Source organism: Furipterus horrens, unplaced genomic scaffold, assembly GCF_987537825.1.
Source record: "Furipterus horrens unplaced genomic scaffold, mFurHor1.1.pri manual_scaffold_10, whole genome shotgun sequence".
Lineage (NCBI taxonomy): Eukaryota > Metazoa > Chordata > Mammalia > Chiroptera > Furipteridae > Furipterus > Furipterus horrens.
The window spans coordinates 48,211,547-48,236,375 of record NW_028327180.1 but is presented as its reverse complement, the minus strand read 5'-3'; the positions used below and the strand labels follow the sequence as shown (position 1 = coordinate 48,236,375).

At 53.5% G+C, this 24,829-nt stretch overlaps 1 protein-coding gene and 1 non-coding gene across 3 annotated transcripts in view; both read right to left on the bottom strand.

The window, feature by feature from the left end:
- Window positions 1-2,600: 2,600 nt before the first annotated feature.
- CRTC1 (CREB regulated transcription coactivator 1) overlaps window positions 2,601-24,829 on the bottom strand; it is a 55,009-nt gene continuing 32,780 nt past the window's right edge. For both annotated transcript variants that reach the window (XM_090290022.1, XM_090290023.1), the window contains 10 exons: window positions 23,050-23,144; window positions 21,021-21,106; window positions 19,231-19,271; window positions 18,555-18,775; window positions 13,896-14,029; window positions 11,225-11,536; window positions 9,012-9,116; window positions 5,695-5,781; window positions 4,991-5,171; window positions 2,601-3,769 (listed from right to left, as the gene is read on the bottom strand). In XM_090290022.1, the coding sequence (XP_090146148.1) occupies window positions 3,558-3,769; window positions 4,991-5,171; window positions 5,695-5,781; window positions 9,012-9,116; window positions 11,225-11,536; window positions 13,896-14,029; window positions 18,555-18,775; window positions 19,231-19,271; window positions 21,021-21,106; window positions 23,050-23,144 (1,474 nt within the window). In that variant the 3' untranslated portion in view covers window positions 2,601-3,557. The remainder of the gene's footprint in view (window positions 3,770-4,990; window positions 5,172-5,694; window positions 5,782-9,011; window positions 9,117-11,224; window positions 11,537-13,895; window positions 14,030-18,554; window positions 18,776-19,230; window positions 19,272-21,020; window positions 21,107-23,049; window positions 23,145-24,829) is intronic.
- On the bottom strand, window positions 20,705-20,807 carry LOC150000131 (U6 spliceosomal RNA). The gene has a single exon (XR_016513786.1). It is a non-coding gene; the product is annotated as a U6 spliceosomal RNA (small nuclear RNA).

Below are 24,829 nucleotides of genomic sequence, written 5' to 3'. Positions count from 1 at the left end.
GCTTTATCAGAACCCAGGGGCTGCTTTGTCAGCATCCCAATGCCTCCAGACTTCACACATCATGCAGCCCATGTAGGCGTGGGCGTACCTCCAGTGGAAATGCAGAAAACTGAGTTCAGTGGAGGGGGGATTGGAAGGATGTTTGGATATGAACCAGCACAGGGACCCTGAGGCCCCTTAGTAAAAGTCACTCATGGGCACCATCAGGTCCAGGACACCTGACAGACGGGGGTCCCCCATACTGGACATCTGCCCCTGGCAGGATGCATGAGTGGACATGGGGTCCCTTGCCCTTCATGAGCATCTCATTTGACAAGTGATTTCACTCACCCCACTGTGACACATGGTCCTCACAACAGACCACCCCACGATCAGGAGCTCAGCAGATGAAAATCAGGTCAAACACACTAACCACTCAGAACCCTCCTTCACTCTGAAAACCCATGAGCAGATAACAGCACAGAGAAGCATCGCTGGGGAAAGGTTCAGCACACATTCCTGCCCTCAAAGGCTGGCCCCAGGGAGCCCTGTGAACCACAGTGGCAGAGTTGGACCTACCAGTTAGGGCCGCTTCTGCTGTGGCTTGTCCCCACAGGGGAGCCTCACCAGCTTTTGGATGTTACCAGCTGTGGGTCCCCAAATTTTGCTGAGGGGCTGTCTCAGGTCCCCCTGCCCCAAGAGGCTGGCACTCACCCTTCCTGCCCAGAAGTGTCAAGGGAAGGGGGCTGCAGGACGCTCCAAACAGCGCTGCCTGTCTTCCCCCTGTAAGGGCATGGAGGGGGAGGTCATCATGGGCACCTGTGACAGAGGATGTGATCCCAACGAGATCCTGCCTTCTCCTCCAGTCAGCCCTGGGCACAACCCTCTTCTCTGGAGGACACAGAGAGATGCTGACCCCGGGCTTTCCTCAGCCTACAAGCCATGTGGTGGAGGAACTCACCGCCCTGGGGATTTGGAGGGCAGAGGGTAAACTGAGGCAGGTGGGGATAGGCTGGGCAGCTCAAACTCCCGGGGGGAAAGGTTTGCACAGCTGAGGTGGTTCAGCTAAAGCTGGGAGCACTCAGTGGGGATGTGGCGGGGAGGACAGCCTGGCTGGCCTCTGAGCCTGTCCATGTGGATCCAGTGTCCAGGCTTGCCCTGAGCTCATGAGTAGGACATGGGTGGCAGGTCTATATAAAGGATACAGGTCCAGGCCCGCCCCTCATGGTGCAGCTTGCCTGAAATCACAGTATTTTTCACATCACAAGTCAAAGAACTGATTCCCTTAGGCTGTCTTGACTCAGAAAGTCTTGGCAACTCAAGAACATTTAGTAGAGAAGTAATAGTTAATAACAATAATAAAAAAAAATCTCCCAAGGCTCAGGAAGATATGGGGATGCCTGGCCACTGGCTCATGGCACACCCTCCCCCTGCAGGATACCTCTGCACCTATGCTTCTCATAGGCAGAAGCCATGTGTTAATATGATGTCACCAGTGCTCCAGGCCACAGGCCTCTCCTGCCTGTCTGCGCCAGAACTGGCCCTGAACAGATGGGAAGTGTGGGCTGACAAGGCTCCCTCACTGGATTCCCAATGCCTTGTTTGAAAATTGCATCCAGGAAGGTTGCTTGTAATTTTATTAAGGCCATTTTTAAAAAGTTTTACATACAAGTCTAATGGTAATCAAACTCTTTTATGTACATGTAGGTGTTCTTTAAAAAAAAGCCCCCATCTCTGTCCCCAATCCCTGCCATGGTAAGAGGACAGGTCCTGGACCTGGATGGGCTGACACTGTCCTCGCCCAGACAATAGTGGCAGGGCCAAGTGATCAAAGGGGAGACTTCTCATGCATGTGGCCACCCAGCTGTTTGGATACGTGCTAACAGCCTGGCCAAGGAATAAGAGGGAAGGACAATCGCTAGGATCAAATCCAACTCCCATACACAGAGGTGAGGGCTCCCAAGGCCCAGGCAGAAGGGTGGCTGCAACACCACAGAGAAACACACCAGGCAGAAGTATCAGCCCAACCACAGGTGGAGAAAGTCTAGATGCAACCTGGGGACTGAAACAGAGGCTCCTACTAAAGCAGCTGACAGAAAACAAAGCCAGCCCGCTGCCCCATCGAAAGGCCTGGAGGGCAGAGGGAGGTTCACCTCTGCCTACCAAGGCACTTTGAGAAGCAAGCACCCAGAAACCTATCGCTATATACACACTGCTCTGCCTCCAAACCCAGCCCTATCAGGAGGAGTTACAAAAGAAGTGGCTAGAGGGGATGAGTGTCAGCTTTCTTGGGGTGGGGTGTCTGGGAGCAGAGGGGCCACAGCTGCTGCCAGCCTCGGAGTCTGGGATAAACCATCCCTGAGTACTGGCGGGCACTTTCAAGAGGGCCAGATGGAGCCAGGTCTTCCTGAGGCCCTTTTACTAAAATCAGTGGCTCCTTTTCAGAAGTCTGCTATGTGGCCAGAGCAGAGGCACTGCCAATCCCCCCAAACCCTCCACAACCCCCAGCTTCTGCCAGAGTCCCCTGCCAGGCACAACCTGCCCTCACTGGGCTGGACAGTCAATCAACCCTTCTGTTTTGAAATAACTTGAGGTGAAACTAATGAGGCCAGAGTCACAGCTCAGATAGCAGACTGCTTCTAGTCAGCTTTAAAAAATGTATAACATAGGATTTCAGGCAAGTGTTGACTTGAAGGAGTCAGCTACTTGTCTATAGCCAAAATAGAAATAAACCAAAAGAAATAACAACAAAAAAATGCAATAAAAATGCCCTGGCCACCCTCCTCTCACTGTAATGGTAACAGTGAGCACAGTACAGAGAAGGAAAAATGAAAACAAATTCTAAACCCCCTTAGAAATGACCCCTGACTCCACATGTGTCCTCTGGCAGGCCGTCATCCTGGCCAGCGGCTTCCTGGCAGAGGCAGCCCCAGAGGGGCTTGTTGTGGGGGGGTAGGTGAGACAGGAGGGTGCTGGGAAGATCTAGCTGCTCAGTTTATACCTTGGTATCCACCCCCATGGGAAGGGCTCTAGCACTCTGCGCTCGGAAATTTAAAAGACAGCCATCAAAATAGTGTTTGTTTTGCGCTGGGTCTGTCCCTCTCTCTGATGCCCTTTCCCTTTGGAGGGTTGGGTGGGGCGGGGCTGGCTCTCTACCTAACCATGACCAGGAGGTGGCAGGTGTGGGGGTGGGGACCTGGGACAAAGGAAGGCAGTGAGAGCTGGACAACAGTCGGAAATGCACACCCACCCACCACCGTGTGGACCAGACCCTGGTGCCCCAGACCTGTGGCCCTGCCCAACACGCTTTCTGCATCTTACAGGAACTGATGGCTCATGGCCTGGGGTGGGAGGAGAAAGAGTACGCAAAGAGGGGAGTCGAAGGAGGCAACTCACAGCCTCCCACAGAAGATACAGCCGAGGGGGGGGGTGCTTGGCAGCATTGCAAGCTCAGAATCACAAGCTCGGCTGTTTGCAGGGACAGTGTGCAGTCCCTGGGCTCAGGGAGACTCCGTTGGGACCACTGACCGGCGGGGTGACGGAGCCAAGGCTGGGAGACGGGAGTGCTGGGACTGCACTCACAGACGGTCCATCCGGAAGGTGTCCTCGGTTGCTGGGTCAGCCAGGACCATGTCAGGGTCATTAAGCATGTGCAGTCCATCCAGGGTCAGGGGATCAATCTTGAGTTCATCCAGGGGGAACTGGCTGTCAGAGTCGAAGCTGACATCGCCAACACCAGCCAGCGTGCTGGTCAGTTCTTTAGAGAGGCTGGGAGGGGACTCTCCTGTCACTGGAGGTTGGGGGGGACGACACAAAAGTCAGTTTATCCCTGGTTCCCCACTCCCATGCTTAGGGAAGAGGGCTTGGGCCACTCCAGGGGTGCTCACTGGGGGTCTGCCTTCCAGGGGACACTGGTGGTGTCTGGAAGTGTTTTTAGTCATCGTGACTGGGGAAGGGGGTGCTACTGACATCATGTGGGTGGAGACCAGGGATGCTGCTCAACAGTCAAGTGTATAGGACGGTCTCACTCCAAGAAAGATCCAGCTCCAGACATCATGTCAGAGAAGCTAGCTGGGGCATGTGCATCAAGGTACCTCCCTTTGGCTTGGAGGAAGTCTGGTTCCTCCACAGAGACCCAGGTGCAAACCTGGACTCCCTCTTCTACTTGTGGGGAGTCCCTGAGCCTCAGTTTCCCCATCTGGCAACCAGTATGAAAGTCCCCATCTTTCTGGACTACTGGGGTCATCATGGTACCTGGTCCTCCTCAGGCATCTGATGCACCCTCAGGGTGGGGAGGAAGTACTGGCTCTGCACTTGGGGGTCCAGGCCTTGAGGGGCTCTGGGCATTGACCCCTCCATCCTGGAGATGTGAGTGGGGACCACCAGGTGTTCCCCTCAATCCTACAATAGTCCTGGCTTATTAGAGAACTGCTTCCTTTTCAGTAAAACCTAGAACCTTTGGGGGGGAAGCTAGGGGAGGAGGGAGGGCATCAGAAGTATGGGCTCTGTGTTACATGGAGAACTTCCTCACACATGCTGTGCATGTCCCCATGTGCCTGGGCACTGTGCTCAGGTCACTTGAAACACTTATTGCAGCATGTGCAAGCTGTTGCACGTCTGTCGGCTGCACAGAAATCCCATGCCCACCATGCAGGGCTCATTCCTGGCCCTGGTCACCTAGGTTCCCAACACACTCAGCTAACAGGATTCAGGTTTCTGGGTGAATGGCTCTGTCCCATTCTTGCTCTGAGCACAGGGCACTGTATGCCTGGTGCAGTGTCCAAGTGTGTATCCTCCTGGCCTGTCTGCAGCTCAGCAGTGACTCAAGGTTAGGGAGGGGCGGGATCTGGCCTATTTGAATCCACACCAAAGGGAGGGACACCTGAACCATGTCCTGACTGCAGGGCAGGAGTTCCGTATCCTGCAGGGCTAAAGCCTATGGCAGTTGCCAGGCTCTGCAGGAGCACCAGGACTGATATTCCTGTCCAGGATGCCATGCATGGGACCTCACCTGTGAGAATGATGTTGGGGATACTGCTGTGGCTGGGAAAGCCCAGCTGCTGTGAGTCTGGCAGGCTCCCATGGCTGCCCGTCAGGCCCATCATGGCCGCCTGTGAGTAGTTGAGTGTGGAGCCTGGGCTGTACAGACTGCTTGAGCTGATGGCGGTCTCCATCATGTTGAACTGTTCCAGCTGGGAGGGGACACAGGTTGTGAGGCTGGCTGCTGAGCACTGGGTGTGTGGGCTGGCCTGCCTAAACCGCCAGGACCATGTCCTCTGCAGGATGCCTGGTGCTGTGCTCAGGGGCTGCCCACGCGAGTCCCTCTGCTCCAGGGTATTGCCCTCTCCTAACCTTCAGGGCTTGCTAGATGAATAAATGGGTGGATGGGTACATGAATGGATGGGTGAGTGACCAGCTCTAGGCAGTGGCCAACCCCTCCTGTGCCTGCACCCCTGATCCTGGCCTCCACACAAAGCCAACTTGACCTCCCTCAAACCCACATGCATGAACCACACCGAGTGCCACTGTGACAGCCACTGCCAATCCCTGCTGGCATTCACTGCCACATCAGGTGCAGATGCCAAGGGAGGCAAAGGCAGACACATGCTCCACTGCCTGGAGACGAGAGGGGCCAGGAGTGGAGCTCACGCCTGAGTGTGGGTGGGGTCCGGGCAAGCATTTGCTGGGGGTGCTGTGGCCCAGGTGCCTGCTCACCTGATGGGACAGAGCATTGGCCTGCCTGGCTGCCATCTGCTGCTCATAGTATGAGTCCCCAAACACGCTGCCCAGGTTGGAAGAGTGCTGCAGATAGAAGAGAGGCTTGCTGTCATCATGATGCCCAAGACCAGGTGGGGAAGGGGGCTGCTGTGGAATGGGGGGGGGGGGCTCCCATAGGCTGGTTGAGCCCACGGGGAGGCCCTGAGACCTACTGGAGGATGGTCAACAGAAAGGAAGTCTATGACAGCTATTCCAGGGCTCCTAGGGGGGCCCACTCTGAGCTAGTGATCCTCCTTCTCAAGACGACTGCTTCTTTTCACTGCCTGCTCCTGGGGTGGGGTGGGGAAGCGAGGAAACCTCTGCAACCTGACATCTCCCAAAGCACCAACCCCATCTCCTCTCCTTGAGCACAGGTGTGGGCAACCTCCTTTCTTTCAGACAGAAGACAAGGGGCTGGGGCACATGGGTATTGGGAACCCCTCCTGACAGGCCCCAGAGGACAGTGTGTAACTGGGGCCAAGGCAGAAGGTTCTTTAAATGTTCAGGATGGGATGAACACTTGGTGACCTTTGTCAGGCCCCTGGGGAGATATGGAGCAGGTCAGCAGGCCACACACATATAGACAAGACAGGATGGGTGCAGAGCAAACACAGGACAGGCACTTGGAAAGCCCCCTCCCACCTGTTGGCCCCTGGCTGCCCACAGGTGGGCATTTAGCCCCATTACTGCTTGTTCAAGGCTGGCCAGGACAGGAGGGTGGGGGCTGCTTCTGGGGGAGGAGTAGGGGGCCAGGACCTCAGATACAGTGGAGACACCAGAAAGAGCTTGGAGCTCTTGCCCACTCTGGAGATACTGCCGGGGATGGTGGGAAAGAGCCTGATGGGATATGGGAGGGATAAGAGGGACAGCCGGTGTATGGCCAGGCTGCAGCTGAAACACCAGGCCTGGAGAGACACATCCCCAGCCTGGGCCCCAAGTGTCCCTTCTGCAGGACAGGGTGGCTCATGGAAGCTGTTGCACCATGGCCATTTCCAGGTGTCCCAAGTGATCTGTCTAGCATGCATCCTCTCAAATATTTCCAAAGACCAAAGGCCCTGGAACGCTCCCTCTAAGCTCCCTGTTATAGAAAGGTCCCCATGTGCTCTGATGAAGGCCAAGGATTGAGTCTCAGGACTCTGTCCCAGCCAGAGTTTGGCCACAAACCCACTGGCAGCTCCAGGTGGTTAGTGGGCTGAGGGCAGAAAAGGACAAATAGCTACCCCAGTGGGCAGGGAGGGTCCTGGGAATGAATGTTCTATTTCAACACCAGAGAAGACTTAAAAATCACCAGCTTCAGGTTTAGAAAAGGGGGCTGAAGGTTTTGGTTGGGTTTGCCCATGAAAGAGATAGCAGGTATGTTCCTGTCCCTGTAGCCCCATAAAGGCCCAGCAAGCACAGTGGACCCCAGGCCATAAGTTCTCTCATGAGGAGGCCACAAAGGTTTGCCAGAAAGGTCTGCTCAGAATTGAACAGGGAGGCAGTACACAAGCACAATCCTAGCTGCCTGAGGCCCAGCATGCCTGCTCGAGGCTGGGTGGCACCCCCACTGCCCTCTGTGTCCAGGAGAGATACTCTTGGGGCCATGGAAGCATAAGGAGGCATGAGCCCATGGGGCTAATTGCATCCTGGTGGACCCAACCTGCAGAGGAAAGTCAGGTCTGCTCTCTGCCCAGTACTCTTTGCCTCTGAACAAGCCCCTTGCCCCTCTAGGCAGGTGTCTCTAGTTGGGGTCAGACAGCCTGATGGCCCTGTCCTCACACCTGAGTCAGCAGCCTGCATCCCTCACCAGCACAGGATGGATGGACAAATGAACCAACACACAGACAGGGGCTTGACAAGACAGGAACACGCTCTCTGTCCAGGATAAAACCACTTTGGTTCAGCAGGTCTCTCCTGAAAGAAATCTGCTTGACCCTTAAATTCCTGTCCCATTTCAAATTAGAGGATGGTACTCAGGGACTGGCCCCGGTAAGGGCTGCATATCTGGGACAGGCCCCAACTGCTTCCCCTGCCAGGATCAACTTCTCCAGCCTGCTGTATCCCATGGTACCACAGGACGAGACCACCTTCTGGTAGCTATGAGAGCTGAGCTGGAGTGGATGAACCCAGAGTGTGCAGACACTAGGCTGAGCCCTGGCCTGTCCCAAGCTTACTGCCACCCTCCCTGACTGCCTGCGGAGCAGGAGGCTGCACCCATGGTCCCAGCAGGATCCCTAGTGGCTGTGGGTACTGGAGGAAGCCCCTGGGGTGAGCCTCTTCTGTAGCAGATGGAGCCTCCAGTCCTCCCTGAGTGGGACACCACCATCCTGACACGTAGGACTGGGCTTGAAGTGCACATCTGAGAGCTGGGGAGATGGGGACAAGGGAGCCTAATGTTTTTCCTGTCAGGTCCTGTATGGAGGAGCAGCTTTTCTCTCTGCTCTGTGCAGGCAGTAGAATCCTATCTCCCCTTGGCTAAGAGTGAGGCCTCAGGGCCTGGGACACTGCAGGGGTTCCTAGGGGTTCCTTAGCTTGGTGACATTTTGGAGACTGAGGCTCTGCTGCTAGAGTGAGATGTTTCAGGCCCAGATGTCAGGATTTTGGGCAATCCTTCTCTGATGGAACCTTCTGTTCTGAATGGAATGTGGCTATGACTGAGCTGGGTATGTGAATGTTAGATTGGGGTCTGAATGTGCTGGGTGTGGTGGGGCGGGAGCCTGCATCTGATAGGCATTGTCAAGCCCTGCCTGTTGCCTAGGGCCTAGGGTCATCCTCCATCTCACCCGTGGGAGGGGGACAATGACCCAACAGGTTACAGTGCTGTTCAGAGAAGCTTCCTGGGGGACACACCTTCCAAAAGGATACGGAGGATGGGAGGACACTGAAGAGCCAGTCCCCCACCACAGCTGGCCATCACCTCAGCTGTGCTCTAAAGCAAGGGAAACAACCCCCACTTGTGAAAACCTTAAGGCATCAGGCCTCAGGGCAGGCAGATGCAGGTGGGGACATGTACACAGGCTGTTGGATGCATATTTGAGCCACACTCAGGGCTGTTCCCAGCTACTGGATGAGGACTGAGGCGTGGCTGAAACTGAGATCATTAACAGAAGCGAGGAGCCCACCACCCCCAGCTGGGGCCTTGCACAGACCCAAGCAGCAGCAGGAACGAGGGGCAGCGCCTTATCCTCCCAGCCCTGTGGAGTGGATGAGATGGAGTGAGGCTTGAGGCTCAAATGGAGGGCAGGGGCACAGGGGTACGAGGCAAGGCTGGGGTGTGCGCTGGAGGCATCCCTTACTTGTGGGGAGCTCCCAGGGGAGAAGCCTTGATTGGAGACGGGCGAGGTGGGAGACTGGTTGGCTGGGGTGCCGGCACTAGTGCGGTACTGCTGCAGAGACGGGACCTGCAATGACAGACAGGTCAGGATGCAGAGGCCCCAGCTCAGCTTCCCGCTGAGCCCCCCACGGGTCCCCACCTCTCAGTGAGCAGAGGACCTGGGCCCAGAGCCTCATGGAGACCTGCCTCCAAACCCAGCTCTCATGTGTGGGGGCTGTAGCCAGACAATCTGGAACTCAGTCTCATGGAGTTGCTCTGGAGGCTGTGGGGGAGGAAGGGAGGAGTCCACCTCAACTGAGAAGGCTTCAAAGCACTCACACCACATACATGTGCACACAGCCACACACATGCACACCCACACACACACAGACAGGAATGGCCTAGGGCTGGGCAAGCTGGCACTGCCTTTTGCTCCTGACTCTGGGTGGGTCCCCAACTCTCAGCCCAAGTCCACACTGGCACATCCTGCCCACCTCAAGATGGAAGCACTGACAGCAGGGCTCCCAGCACCAAGTAATCACTATCACTGGCGTGGCTTAGGACAAACCTGATGAGATCATGCTATCCGGAGACCTCAGAGGGGTGGCCACTTACTTGATCAGAGGCAGAGGACCCTGGCTTCTTACTAGGCCCTGGCTTCTCCCCACAGGTGAAAAAGGCTGGGCCAGGACCTGGATTTAAATCCTGCCTGACCTCTCTGAGCCTGCTGTTCATCAAGGTCCAAACAGCTGGCCCAAGGCCCCATAAGTGCTCAGTCTTCCCCATTTCCTCAGTGGCCTGTTCTAAGCAGTTTGTGATGGGGGTTGAGCCTGGGAGGGGCACAGGAACTCAATTAATAGGGTGTTGGTGGCACCAGTGTGGTCACTTGCTGAAGATGTTCTCCTTGCCTGGGAGAGTTTGCAGAAACTCTGGAGGAGGCTGCCTGTGTCCCAATGGAGTAAGAGCCAGCAGTCAACCTGGGCAGTGGCGGGCAATACACTTCTTGATCTGGGAGTCTGGGGAAGAGCTATGTGTACACCTGGCTCGAATACCTGTGCCCTGTGTCCACCCAGCTTCAAAGCCAGGCCCTGCTGCAGTAGGGTGTTGGGGAACTGGGTGCCCAGGCCAGCCCCAGCATCACAGCTGCCCCTATACCTGCTGTATTAATGCAAAAGGAAAGGTTTGGACGCTTTCCTGTGTCTGCACACCGAGGAGCTTAAGCAGCTTAGAAATGTGGGTCTCTACTGTTAGGTCACTCCTGCCCCTGTCACTCAGGGGGTTCTATTCTCTGCAGAGCACATGATTTTCTGAAGGCATTTATCCTGTGGCTGGCTGCTAAGGGTTGAGTGGGGAAGGCACTGTGCTCCAAACATGGGTCTCTGTGCCAATGGATGTGGCTAAAGGTAGCAATGACCACCCCCTTCCCCTCAGAGTCTGAATAACCAGGAAGTTTCAGGATTGTGGAGATAAAAACCTAGCCCAGCCCAGGTAGCGTGTTCCATGGCCTGAGCTGCAGTCCCTGGCCTGAGCTACAGTCCCTGGCCTGGGCTGGGGGGTCCCATGGTTTGAGCCATAGCACCCTCCATGCCCCAGCCCAGGAAAGCAGGTCCCATGGTCTGAGCTATAGTCTTCTGGGCCTCAGGTACAGGGTCCTGTCCTATAATTGAGCTGTAGCCCCCGGCCCAAGCAGAGGGTCTCAGGCACTATGATGTATCCCTTCCTCCCCTCCAAGTTTACCTCTATTTCCTCTGGCTCTCAGATGTCCTTTCCCCAGGCCCTGAGAGCTGTGCTCTCCCTGACTTCGGGAAGCCCCTTTTTGGATGGAAAGCGCAGCGAGCGGGTATCAAGAACCACAGAGGATGGTTTAGCAGCCAGACATGGGTAGCCCATCTTGGGTAAAGTTCAGGGTACTGACCCTTGTTTGTACCTTAGCTTCCCCATGTGTACACAGGGTGACAATCTCAGCTTGAGAATTCCAGGCAGAAACTCCACTGGGTTCCCAGCCCCCAGCAGTATGTCTGCTTCAGGCCCAAATCCTGCTGAACTGGCCTCCAAATGAAGCCTTGAGGCAGCTGCAGGTGCAGCTGGGTGCCCAACTGTCCTTGGGCTTTGGATACTCAAGAGGGCATCCCACAGCCCCAGGCTCCTCCTGCATGACCCCACAGCCAGGCCCCAAGGACCCTGTCCCAGGCTTACCGAGGCAATGTCGATCCCCATCGATGGCTGGCCTGGGTTGTCTGGGGAGGACAGGGGGAGAGAGGACGGTACCGTGACCGTGAGTGGAGGCAGCTGGGACCCCCGTGTTAGGCTGGTGCTCGGCATCAAGGGGCTGCCCGGGGGCAGGCCAACTGACACCTGTGGAGGCGGCGGGGGTGGTTGCTGCTGAGATGCAGGTTGTGGGGGTGGTGGGGGCTGAGGCTGTGGTGGAGTCGAGTGCTGGGAACCCGCCTGGGTGAAGAAGGCATAGGGCAGTTGCTGCTCCAGAGACAGGGCATCCATGGCCACAGCCTGCAGGGAAGAGTAGGGCATCAGGCTCAGGTGTCAGCAGTGGGGACCAGGCCACAAGCACCTGGTCCCCAGGGGGCCCTCACAGCCTGGCAAGCTTAGCAATGTGATGCATGAACAAAGGGATGTCCGTACACTGGATCCGGGAAGCACAGGCTTAGAGAGGGCCAGGCCCAGGGCCATGAGGGTCAGGCTGCAGCTGGATAGGACCTGAGCATCCAATCCAGCTGGTGACACCCTGTACCCAACCACCCTCACCACACACCAAGAGGTGGGCACAACCTGTACTCTCACTCAAGCTCAGGAAGTCCTGGCCTCTCTGAGCTGAAGCTTCCCCACTGTAGGCAGGCACCAGATATGACACTCTAGTAGCTTAGTGGGTGGCCAGCACCTACCTCCCTTGGAGGCGGGGTTGGGGGAGGGACCCACACACACATACTGCCACCCTGCAGCCTGGCCCACCTGGGGAGGTCAGAAAGGGTGATGGTGAGGAAGGTACTAGTGTAGACTCTTGGTGATGACCAGCTCAAGCCTCCTCAGAGTTGGAAGAAGGAAAATAAGCAGAGGAAATTTTTAATGATCATGAGTCTGTGGGGTAAGTCCCTGAAACAGGGGGTACTCCTGCCCTGTGATGAAGACAGTACTTGCGCCAGAACTTAGCACATGCCTAATCTCTAACAAGTGGTTAGTTAGTGATCAAAAAGTACTTTCTAGAAAGGGAAAGCAAGCCTAAAACACTGGGGGTGGGGAAAAGGGGCAGGGGTCACAGATGGAGAGAGTGATGACACACACAGCTGGCAGAAAACACCATGGCTCTGTCTGGATCCTGATCTTAACAGGACCACTGTACAAGCAGGCACGGAGGGAAAACAGGCCCAGAACGGGCATCAAAATATTTAAAGGAATGACTTAATTTTGTTATAAGTGGATGATTCCATTGAGGTTACAGTAACAAAAACAAAGAGCAAAAATATTATGTCAGGGATTTAAAAAAAATAAAAAATGGATGAATTCCTAGAAACACACAAACTACCAAAACTGACCCAAGAAAAAAATAGAAAATTTGAGTAGACCTATATATCAAGTAAGGATGTTCAATTAGTAATCAAAAACATCCCCATAAACATAAAAGGTCGGACCTCGGTAGCTTCGCTCATGAATTCTACCAAACATTTAAAGAATTAGACCTGGCTGGTGTTCCTTAGTGGATTGTGTGCTGGCCCGTGAACCGAAAGGTTACCAGTTCGATTCCCAGTCAGGGCACATGCCTGGTTTGTGAGCCAGGTCTCTGGTTGAGGGCGTGCAATGGGTAACAGATCGATGTTTCTCTCCTCTTTTTCCCTCCTTTCCCCTCTCTCTAAAAATGAATAAAATTAAAAAAAAAAGAATGAACACCAATGCTTCTCAAACTCTTCCAAAAAAACAGAAGAGAGAATGCTTCCCAACTCATTTTATGAGCCTCAATTGACTAAGTCAACAAGAGGAGAATCAAATTACTGAAATCAGAAATGAAAGTGGGGACATACTACCAACCTTACAGAAACAAAAGGATTATGAGAGAGTACTATTATTATGAACAATTGTACACCAGCTCACTGCATGACCTAGATGAAACAGACCAATTCCAGACACACACAACTACCAAAAAAGCCAATGAAGCAAAATTACAGTAAATTAAAAGAGAAAACTTTCTAAAATTTTATTTTCGCCCTGACCATGTAAGCTCAGTTAGCTAGAGCATCATCCCCATACGCCAAGTTTGAGGGTTCAATCCTAGGTTAGGGCACATACAAGAATCAACCAATGAATGCATAAGTGGAACAGCAAATCGATGTTTCTCTTTCTCTCTCAAAATCAATAATTTTTTTTTTTAAATTTTAAGTAAAAATAGCCCTGGCTGGTGTGGCTCAATGGATTGAATGCTGGCCTGTGAACCAGGGGGTTGCCGGTTCAATTCCCAGCCAGGGCACATACCTGGGTTGTGGGCCAGGTCCCCAGTTTGGGATGTGTGAGAGGCAAACACACTGATGTGTCTCTCCCTCTCTTTCTCATTCCCTTCCCCTCTTTATAAAAGTAAATAAAATCATTTTTAAAAGATAAAAATAAATAAAATTTTATTTTGGAAAATTTCAATTAGATCCTAAAGAGAATAATGAAGCATGCTCACTTATACAAGAGCCAACGTCAGAACAGCCTGTAATGGCACCAGAGCTCCAGGCCAGATTAATACATTTCCCACGTGTTTGGAAAGTTGACGAAAAGCCAAAAATCCTGGACTGTTCCTATGGCCTCCCTGGATGGAGCAAGGAGCCTTCTAGAGAGGTAGAGCTAGGCTGACCCCCACCCCACTGTGCCCTCGCACCTGAGTGATGGGTGACAGAGGGGAGAGGGTAGGCGACACCTGCTGGGCCTGCTGCCGCCGTGCCTCCGAGCTCAGGGACAGTGGGCTGACACCAGCCGGACGGTGCTGCGGTGAGGAGCCTGGAGTACTCATCCCTGGAAGGAAGGAAGAGTGGGCATGACTCCAGCCTCCAAAGGGCCACTCACACACCCACAGTCACTGCTGGGGACAGCTCAATCGCTAAGACAGAAGCCAGTAGGCATATCCTGATTGCCAAACCCAGGGTACTTTCCCCCTCCAAGGTTCTGATACCCTGACTTTTGGGCCCCCAGCTCTGTGATCTCTGTTTTCCTTCCAGAATTCCATGAGGACCAACACTCTGCATATTAATCCTGTCATCCCTCCAGGAGAGGCGTGTCCTATAGGCCCTGCCAGGGGGAACTTCCCTGCCTATGGACTGCCACACAATTGGCCCCTGGTTGGACATGTGACCAGGCTGGTCCAATGAGAGCCTACCCTGAGATGTTTAATGGCACTTCAAGAGAGCCCAGAGGTGTGTGTGTGTGGGGCGGGGGGTATCCTTTGGCTGGAACAGGAAGAATGAGATGAGAGGGGCAGCACATAAGCCCTGGATGCAGCTATACCGGCATTTCCCCTCTTCTGGAGACAATCATCTCCTTTTTTGCCTAAACTGGTTTGAGTTTTGGTTAGCCGCAAGTCAAGTCAGTCCTGCCTGACACTAGTTTCCTCTTGATCTTCATTCGATGCACATGTCCCTTCCCATAACTGGTCCTTTAGCCAGATCTCCTCTCAGTCCTAGACCTATGTAACTGGAAGCCCCTCTATCCCACATATCACTTCCATGTCCTTCTCTCCCCACCTGTGTATTCTCCATGCTAAAGCATCACCCCTACTGAGATGCTTAACCTAGAAACTCAGTTTCTTTATGTTCTTCCAAAACCCTCATTTCTGATGAAGCTCCTGCCACGGACTTCACATTGCCCCTTCCCTCCCCCAGCAATATGCTCCCTGGATACAGCTGTTGTGAAGGGGCTGAGGGATGTCAAGTTCAATGTGGCAGCAGTTGGAGCCTGTTGGGTTATCCTGGGGCACTGTGCCAAGGAGAGCCCTGAGGGCCTGGCTTAATCCCCCGGACTCTGTTTCCTTGTCCTTGAGGTGGAGATGATACCAGCTGACCTTGTCAGTTAACTGTGAGGCCCTAATAAGGTTGTGAGCTAGCTCTGGAGTCTGGCCCACAGGCAAAGCCAGTGAAGGTGCCTAATTCACCCAGGAGAGCTGGACCCATCTTGCCAAGGGCAACAGATCAACCTTGTTCCAGCGGCTAAGATGATAGGTTCACAGGCCAGTGGGAATGCACCCGGAACACACTGAGGGAGATGATGGGCAGCCTTCTCTCTGCCCAGGGCAGCTGCTCACTGTGTCATCCATGTGAGGCAAGTCCTATCACACCTGTACTTCCCCTTGGATGCCCTGGTGGCACATCTTGGCTGAGTACTGCGGGGGGGGGGGGGGGGGGACGGGGGGGGGCTGGCACCATTGATTGCTACCAAGGCAGGGCCCAGGGATCCAATTTTTGCAGACTTTGGGCCCCAGAATCAGGGGACTATGGATACAGTGATGTTAAGGGGGGCAAGATCAAGAGGCCTGGACAGGAGTCTAGGAGACACCTGCTCAGAGCACACTTGGAGTGGGCTGTTCCCTTATCTTCTCTAAGCATTCAATACTTCATAGGTATAGCAGGCAAAGGAACATGTGGCATCCAGAGAGCAGATGCCAGGATTCAGTAAGCAGCAGTCAAATGCCAGAAGTGAGAGGAACAGTGGGGCAACAGGGGCAGCTGGGCCTGTGGCAAACAGGAGTGCTCTGGCCCATCTTGAGGCACAGATGCTAGGCCTTCTGCTTCAAAAGAAGCCAGAAATCCAGACTTTTACACGTACTCTCCTGATGTTTAAGTGTCTATTGAAAGCATCATACACACAATTGTGGGCCAGACAAAATACACCATTGGGCTGAATTTGGCACATGGGCTGCCAGCCTCTAATATCTGCCCTGAATACAAAGGCATTTTTGAATCCCCTGCTGTACTGCAAAGCAAGCTCCTGGCCTCACATGGTGGCTGGGAGGGCAGACGAATGCCTTGTTGTTGAATTCCTTTTGGCAACCTGGATCACCTTTGAGAAAAGGAGTGGGGCTAGCTGGAAGAAAAGTCTGGGCAGGCAGGGAGAGCTGCCAGGGGAGGATGGGCTAGGTGGCAGGGGCCTGGCCCAAGGCATGGTAAGCCCCAAGTGCAGGGGCAGCTGGGTGTGGAGTGCTGCCAGGAAGGAGGACCCAGGCCTGTTGTCCTCCCAGGTCCCAGCGGACAGCCAGCGAAACAACTTCAGCAAATGTGGAAGGGGACAAGAGGGGCCGCTGTCTCCATGGTGGGAAGGCCTCTTCTTCCTCTAAGGCTCATGTTCTGACTGGCGGTAGGGCTGGATGGGGGAGCAATCTCCACATGCGCCAGAGGCTGAGGATCAGCTAGATTTAAAATGCACCTGGAAAGCAAAGCCCCTGCCAGGTGAGCCGCTAGTGTGGTAGGTTTGAAAACAACCCAACATATGTCAAACCTCACTGGCAGATACTAGAGCCAGGTGGCTGAAGTCCACCCCCCACCCCGGAGTCCCCTCCCACCTGCCCCCCAACTCAGGGTCTGCAGCTTTCACATGTGTTTGTTTTCCAGTGCTTGTTTAGACACTGCTCAGGTTGGAAGTACACAGCTCCGAGCAGGTGCTAGGGGGCTGCCAAGGACCCTTGGGTGGAGAGCTGATGCTCTGGAGGCCATAGTCAGAAGTGGGGAAAAATGGGCCCAGGAAACTGCAGTGTCAGCACCAGCCAGGGAAAGGTGGTGGGCAGCAGCCCCAGAGGTGACCTTCCAATTTCTTCCTTTGCACAGGCCAGCGCTTGCACTGCTGCCCAATGGTCTCTAGGGGTCATGGGTCTCAGGCTTCCCTGAATCTGCTCACTTGGATTTGGACCTTCCCAGATACAGCCAGGCTGGTGCCTTTTGCTTTGTGGTTAAGTCTGGATGGGCACAGGGGTCAGGAGTGTGGAAGAAAGAACACAACCTCACCACTGTCAGGCTACAGTCCCACTCCTCTCTTCATTGTCTGGCCTTCACCCCCTTTTCTAAAAACCTGGGAACATGGCTCTTTGTTCAACACACCTCACCTTCCCAGGCCCTGTGGGCACCACAACCAGGGCCAGGACTGACTCTCCTTCACTCCCCACAACAACTGGCTCTCAAGACAGCCAATTTCCCCTGGAAATCTCACTGCAGAGTGTCTGATGGGGCCCTGCCCTGGTCCAGTTGCTACTTCCCCTTCTGACAGCCTGTTCTCCCAGGATGGCAGCAAACATGACTAAGTGTGTGATTCTCTTAGAAAACACTGCACGGTGCTGCCCACTACACTCAAAGTGATGAACAGGTGAGTGTGCGCCATTCTGTGGCTCTGGGCAGGATGGAAGGAACACGATGTAGTCCTAGTACTTATGGGTTCACAGAGGGGCCCCCTTGGCCCCTCCTACCCATCTCACCACTAGGACTTCTGGTGGCCACCCTATCTCCTGCCTGAATGCAAACCCACACATCTCACAGTTAACTTGGTGCAGAGGTCACAGTGGGGGTCACAGGAGAGGCCCAGCCCAGGGGACAGGTGTGAGCAAAGTAGTAACTCAAGGTGTAGGCAGAGGCCAGGAGGCCTCACTGAGGGGAGGAGGTGTGAGCAGAGATGGGACAGGTGAGGGGCCCCCTGCCATCTAGAGGAAGAAGAGAACCATGGGGGAGGAACAGTACATCTAAAGGCCCCAAGGTGAGCTCATCATCTGGAGAGGAGAGGTGTAGGGGTAGCGATGAGGGGCTATGCAAGGTCCCAAGCAGAGGAGGACCATAAGCTGACAGCTGTTCTGGGAGGAGAAGAGGTGGGGACAAGGAAAAGGGGAGTGACAGCAAGTGGAAGCTGTGAAGGGTAACAGGGGTCCAAGTTGGGCTGGGTCCTAATTGTGGGGCTAACGAGACATGCCAATGGGTCAGGGTGGGCAAGAGGAAAGAGGAATTGAGGAGGACCCCTCCAAGTTCCCGGTCTGTGTCGCAGGGGGACGGTGGTGCCATTGGCCTCTAGGAGGAACAGGGTTGGGGTGGTGCAAGGAGAAACTGGGATGGGTGAAGGCCCCAAAGGTTGTCCCTGAAGACATGGCCAGGGAGAAATGAGCGTGGAGCCTGGGGAGGTGGTCAGGCTAGAGTCCCAAGCAGACATCCACAGTCAGCTACAGGAGAGGAAAGCCTAGCCTACCCTACTCTGAAGCTCTAGCACCCCTCAGAACCACTGTCCCATCACTGGGGGCACCATGAGGCTTCCCACCACCAGGCATTTGTCTACGCTGTGCCCTCTTCCCAGACACCATTCCCCTTGGGGAAGCCTGGAAACACCAAGCCCCCATGCTGGGCTCTCTTCCCACCCTATGCCCAGAATTCTGGAAGTGATCCAGCTCAATCACTTTACGAGCACACACACACTCTCTCTCTCTCTCTCTCTCTCTCTCTCTCTCTCTCTCTCTCTCTCTGTCCTTGCTAGACAGTGGGCTCTGCCAGGAAAGAAAGTGTGCTCACTCGCCCGGCCTTACCCTGGCCAGTGCCACTGATGCCCAGGTGTGTCAGGTTGGCAGTGAGGTTGCCGGTGCTGCTGGAACTGCTGAGCGCAGGGAAGGTGGGCTCCTCAGGGTCCAGTGGGGTTGGGAGCGGGGAAGGGAAGTGGATGTTGGTCAGGTCGGGCAGGGAACCCCCAGTGTTGTGGGCAGCAGGGATCAGGGCTGTAGTGTTTTCCTGGTCAGCAGATGGAAAGATGCTAGGAAAAGGCCAGACATAGGGGGTTGAGCTCTTGAATTGTGGCTGCCAGTTCCCGCAGAAGCTGTGGTGGCAGCAGGAAAGGGCTTGCAAAACAAACAAAAACAAAACAAAAAACCTAGCAGTCATAAAATGACATCCTGCGATTAGATGCTGCTACACTTGAGAAACAACCATTAGCCCAAACCTCCGATGGGACCTTAGGAAGCAGTCTACCCCTGTAGGGACAGGGGATGGAGTAAGGGTCTTCCTGCTGCCCAGAGATAGGGTATGTCTAAGGGATGGGAGCATCCTTCATAGCAAGACTTGCTGGGTGGTCGCCAGCAGCTTGACATCCCTCTTGTCTGGACTTGCAGTCTAGTGAGCAACTGGGAATTGGCCAGGGAGGAGGTGGGAGGTTGTCCAAGCAGCCCCTGGTGGCCTTAGGCATGCGGGGCAGGTCCCACTGTGACTTACTTGATTCCGGGGACCTCGCAGGACTTGGGCCTGGACCCCATCTGAAAAAGAAGACAGCAGAGGCTGAGAGCCCCCTCACCACATGGTTGATCTCCCCAAGAGGGCCTAGTGATACTCAAGGAGAAGCAAGTTTATGGGGTCCCAGTCTCGCAGATGAAGAATGTCCCCGTGGGATGGTGTGTGTGGGGGGTACCCCAGACATGCCCAGGGGAAAAACCAAGAGTTAAGTGGAGAGGTTTTCCCTAATGGCCCCTCCTGGCTTCACTCTGCCTGGTAAGGTGGCACAGTCCAGGGGTGACATGGTGCCTCATCAGAGCTGGTATCTGGAGGGGATCACGTTGTCTGCTCTTCACATCTCAACCCTTCAGAGAGCTATGCCCAGGGTGTCAGCCATAAGCTCTGCAGCAGGCCCACTGGAAAGCTGGGTACCAAAGGCTAACCCCTCATATATTCCTGGATCAGAACGGGGAAGAGGGGTGTCACCAAAGCAGGGTCTGTCTCTGTCCAGCATCTGTCTGTCCACCCCTAGAAAGGACATCACGTGGGGAAGCCTGAGGCAGCTTGGACTGGTTGGCCTAAACACAAAGAGTCTGCTGCTCTGACCCTAGCTGACCTTCCTTCCTATGATGCCCAGAACTGTGACTCCCATAGGGACCCAAGCACTCCACCGCTTGAGAATTGGAACTCTGGCCACCCTGCAGCCTAGCCCAGGAGAAGGGGTCCCAGGGAAACCCTGACAGCACTAAGACCCTGGTTTTTCCTCCATAAGCTACAGATGTTATCACCCCAGAGATATGCAGGCTCCAGTCCAGGCCCCTAGACTCTCCTTCAAAGACAAAGCAGGGAACTCTCTTCCTATGGCAGCAAACATGACGGGACAAAGCCTGTGTGCTGACAGGGGCTCTGCTGTGTCATGTTCTCTAATTCCTGTCTGCCTCTGGGGCCCTCAGGTAGACACTCCTGCTGATGTGTTCTTTAGGGATTATCAGACAAGAACGAGGACCCACTGGGGAGGGCTGGGCCAGCCAGCACACACACCCAGTGGTTAGGAATGCCTGACTGGCAGTGACTGGGGTGCCTGAGGCAAGCATGTGACCAGCAGGCCTTGAGCCCCTGTAAGGAAGTGGTGGAAGGAGTTTCTACCTGGCCACCGGCTGCTTAATTCTGGGAGTAAACATTCACTTCATTACCGGATTTTTGCAAAGCACCTTGACAATGACTTTCTAAAGAACCTTTTCAAAAGCATTCCATATAAACAGTATTAAGAATTCACCCACTGTCCCCAACCTGCCTCAAACAAGTCCAATGAAATCCCTATGCTGCCACCCTCACAGAGGCATGCATCATTTCACATAGTAGTTAAAAGGATTCTCGCCAGTATGCCGGTCTCTACCACCCTCTTCACACTTCCAGGAGGTCAGGGTGTTTCCCCAACACTCGCCACCTTCTCTTTCTTTACAGCAGCACTATATTCAGGTGCGGGCAGGGACCCTGATGTCCTTTTCTCATCCTTGGGCAGGGGCCATGCTAATCCCTGTATTGTCCAATTTTAGTGTATGTGCTGTAGAAGCAAGCACGGGTTTTATTTAATTCTTTACATGCTTTCACAAGTGTAACAGGCCTACGTCTGTGTTAAATCAGCTGATACAAGTAGTCGAATCTGAGTTGGGGTTTTACTTCAAGGAGACCGAACCTCCCCCCAATATGTTGTTTCATCATCTTTGCCTGGCTGTGCTTAAAAAAAAAAAGATCAAGAGAGAAACCACTTCTGGAAACCCATAAGCTCTTACCTTCTTGGTGTCCCATGCTTGCTTGGAAAGATTTTTGTCTGTTTCCGACGTGGTCTCCTCCATTCCCGGGACTGTGAGTAGCAAGACTAGAGTAGGGTGTGGGGAGGAGAGTCAGAAAAGGCATCTCTCTGCAGCTCCCTGGCTGTACCAGAAGGGCACATCCCTGACATACAGTGATTTCTGGGGATTGTACTAAAGTACAAAAAGGGTTTCATTTTTTTTTTTTTTTAAACCAACCTAAAAAAAATACATCAGGAAACCTGTGACTTAAGCTCTAGAACTAAGGACATGCATTGATTCAGCCTCCCAATGGGACCAACTGGGGCCTTGGAGGCCTAGGGCTACAGAGAACAGCTGAGAAATTCTCCCTGTCTCTCTGCAAGTGGCCACCACTCAGTGGACTCCTGCCTCTCCCTCTTGGACCATCAACACAGTGTTACATCACTCCATGTGCGCTGGGTTGGGTGGATCCACCATGGTAGCTGTGGCCCCACTGAGTTAGTTGCAATGCCAGCCAGCCCTAGAGGAGGGGAGGAGAGGGGGGGAAGGTCTGAGGGACTGGATGGCCATCATTTGAGGCCATGAAACAAGCTGCATCTGAAGGCCCCTTTGCTTGGACCTTTTGCTAACAGTGAGATTAAACATTTTCTTGATGAGACCCAATTTCTTCATGCCTGCTGGAGGTTCAGTTTTTCACTGGCAACAGAGTCATAATGAACAGAGCCAGATGAGTCAACTCCTCCTTCTTGAAACCTGGAGGGGCCGAGCTGAGGGGTGGGAGGGCAGCCACACTAACCCCGTCACTGTCTCGGCCCCTCCTAGAGGAATGGGGACAGGTGACATCTCCTCTACTCCACTCCAAGGCCAACTAGACTCTGAGCTGTCAGGGCTTCCAGGCTTGCAGCTCCCTTCCACAACCACAGAGAGTCCTGCCTACCACAAAAGCCTACATTCTTGGGAGGCCCACCAGGGAGATGGCCACCTCAGAACTGCCCCGCAGCATAGGGAACAGGAGGGAAATGCCAGGCAGTGTCCTTGTCACCTCCAAACATTTAGAATCCTGTTATTACATTTAGAATCCTGTTTCTTCTGTAATCTCGCCTTCACTGCCTGATGAGCTAGGGTCCCAGGAAAACATAGAGCAAGATAGTCCCCCGCCAAGAGGTAAAGTTCTGATAGACAATCCTTCTATCAGTAGAATCTCCCTGGAATTTACAGGCTTGCGCAGTCAACTGCTAATAAAAAGTGGTGAGCATTTGGGCTTTAACTGCACGTGATTAATTCTCTAGTTTCAGTGTCTTAGGACAGGTAAGGCCCCAAAGGGGTTTCCTGGGGCTGGCCTCAGAGGATCACGCTCCCCTCCCTGGATGACGCTGCCCTAGTTTTTAAAATGGCATGTGCTCTCCTGGAAGGTCCCAGGGACAGTGCCTATGCTCAGTTCTGAGGAGGGGCTGGGGGCCTGGGCACAGACCTGCCCAACAGCAGGGCTATGTACATGGCCCTGTTGGAGAGGAGGCTCTGGGCAAGAACTAGGAAAGAGCTAGCCCCTTTCTCACCCACTGAGGCCAGGATGGGCCCGAGGGCTGTGGCGGGAGGGTTCTGAGCAGCAGAGCCAGGATATAGTCCAGTGTGAAGCCCTGGATCAAGCGGCATCTGAAGTTGAACATCTAGCTATGGTCTTCTCTGTCGTGAGCTGATAACTGCCACTTTTGCTTGACCTTGCTGCCCCCTACATTTAAAAAAAACCCTGCAAAGCCCCAGACCATGTGGCCATGACAAATCAATGAACAGAAGGCAAGGGGTGTTTGCAGGTGGTTTTCTTTGCCTAGATAACTCCTACACTTTCTTCGAAATCCAACACAAAAAAGGTCATCTCTCAAGTTTCCCTGTGCCCCTCCCCTTGTCCCATAGCACCCACTGAGTCTTCCTTTACAGGCCTGTCCTCCCATGAGCTGTGACCTCTGGGAACACAGGGGCTACCATTGGATTTGCCTGACCTGAGGAAAGATGCCATGTGCCTGGTCCATACCTCTTTTCTGGTGTGCATCCTGGGACCCGCCCGCAAAGGGCTCTGGCTGGGTGGGTGTCATTGTGCTCTGGTGCAGGGCAGAGTCAGAATTGGTCCTGGGAGAGGACAGAGACAGTGAGCCGGGGCCCCAAGGGTGACAAAAGGACAATCCTGGCCCCCCTTGATGGACATGCCTGATGGGACAGGGTAGCAGTCGTAGGTCATTTTTGTGGGCTGCTACACCTGAGTGTTGTTCTCAAAAGAACCACAGGAATGACCGTGACCATGGTTTTCATGTGCAAAAGCCTGTATGCAGCAGAGATGTCCTTCTGTCATAACCTGCCACTAACCTGTCCCCATCCCCTCCCACCCCCACCTCATGTACGCCTCAGTCTTAAGGAAAGGACTGAACCTTCCTGCTGAAACCCTCTGGAGAAGGAGCCCAACGGTCCCACAGTGGGCAAGCCTTGTGGGTACTACGAGCCCCTAGCCTATCACTGGGTCCCCTTTGGTGACAAACACCAATGGGCAACCCCACCCTCTGGGACGCTCAGTTACAAACCAGGTGTGACTGGCAGGAAAAGGAGGCAGTGACATAAGGCTCAGAGAAGGCAAACCCTGGGCGGGAAGTGGGGTATGAGGGAATGGCCTGGGCTGGGATCTTGTTCTAATCAGCCCAAATACTGCCAGGAGCTCTGCCCTCTGCCCCAGGGACAGGGTCACCTGATCTGCTTCCAGCTACAAGTGCCTGGAAAGGATTCCAAACAGCCTTCAGCTGCCCAGGACACTATGGGTGACCAAAGGAAGCCAGATGGACATGCAAAGGGCAGTCCATCAGCACGGCTAGCAATTTGGGGATGAGAATAAAAGCCGTGCACCCAATGGGTATGTCCCAGACACTGAGAGTGACGTGGAGGAAACTTAGTTAAGGGAGAAGAGCAGATTACAAAGGATCGGGCCAGTCTCTGACCCCAGGGCCAGCTGAGCAGTGAGGAACCAGTTAAGGACTCAGTCCCTCACCAGCTGTGTGTCTTCAAGTAAGTGTTCTGACCTCTCTATGCTCAACTTCCTATGTCTATAATGGGGAGGACAACAACATGTATTCCACAAAGCTCTATGTGTTTTATATCAGTTAATGCATGGGATGGTCAAATAGGGCCTATTATAAGTACTTGGCGAAAATTTAATTATGTTACATATTGTATTATACACACATATATACATATATTTTAAGTTTGCTTACTTTTGCTCTTTTTTTACTGAAATTGCATACACACATACACATTTTCTGTGCTTGGTAAATATGTGTAAATAAAATTTACCATTTTAATCAATTAAAAATATTAATGGGTTTTACTTTTATTTATTTTTAGAGAGGGGGGAAGGGAAGGAGAAAGAGGGAGAGAGAAACATCAACAGTTGGCTGCCTCTCACATGCTCCCCACCAGGGACCCGACCCACAACCCATGAATACATCCTGATCAGGAATCGACTGGTGACCTTTCGGTTCACAGGCCAGCATTCAGTCCACTGAGCCACATCAGCCAGGGCCATTTTAATAGTTTTGAAGTGTATACTTCTGTGGCATTAAGTGTATTCGCACTGGTGTGCAACCATCATTTATAGTATTGTAGATATTCATATTTATTATTTTAGACATTTTTAGATGATGGCATTATGGGTGTTTTTGTTCTCTTCTAGGTACATTTATTTTACTAGTCTTCTAGCAATAAATGCATAATACTTTTATAAGCACATTTTCATGACCATTTAGCAATGTGGGAAACCACAGCTCTAAATG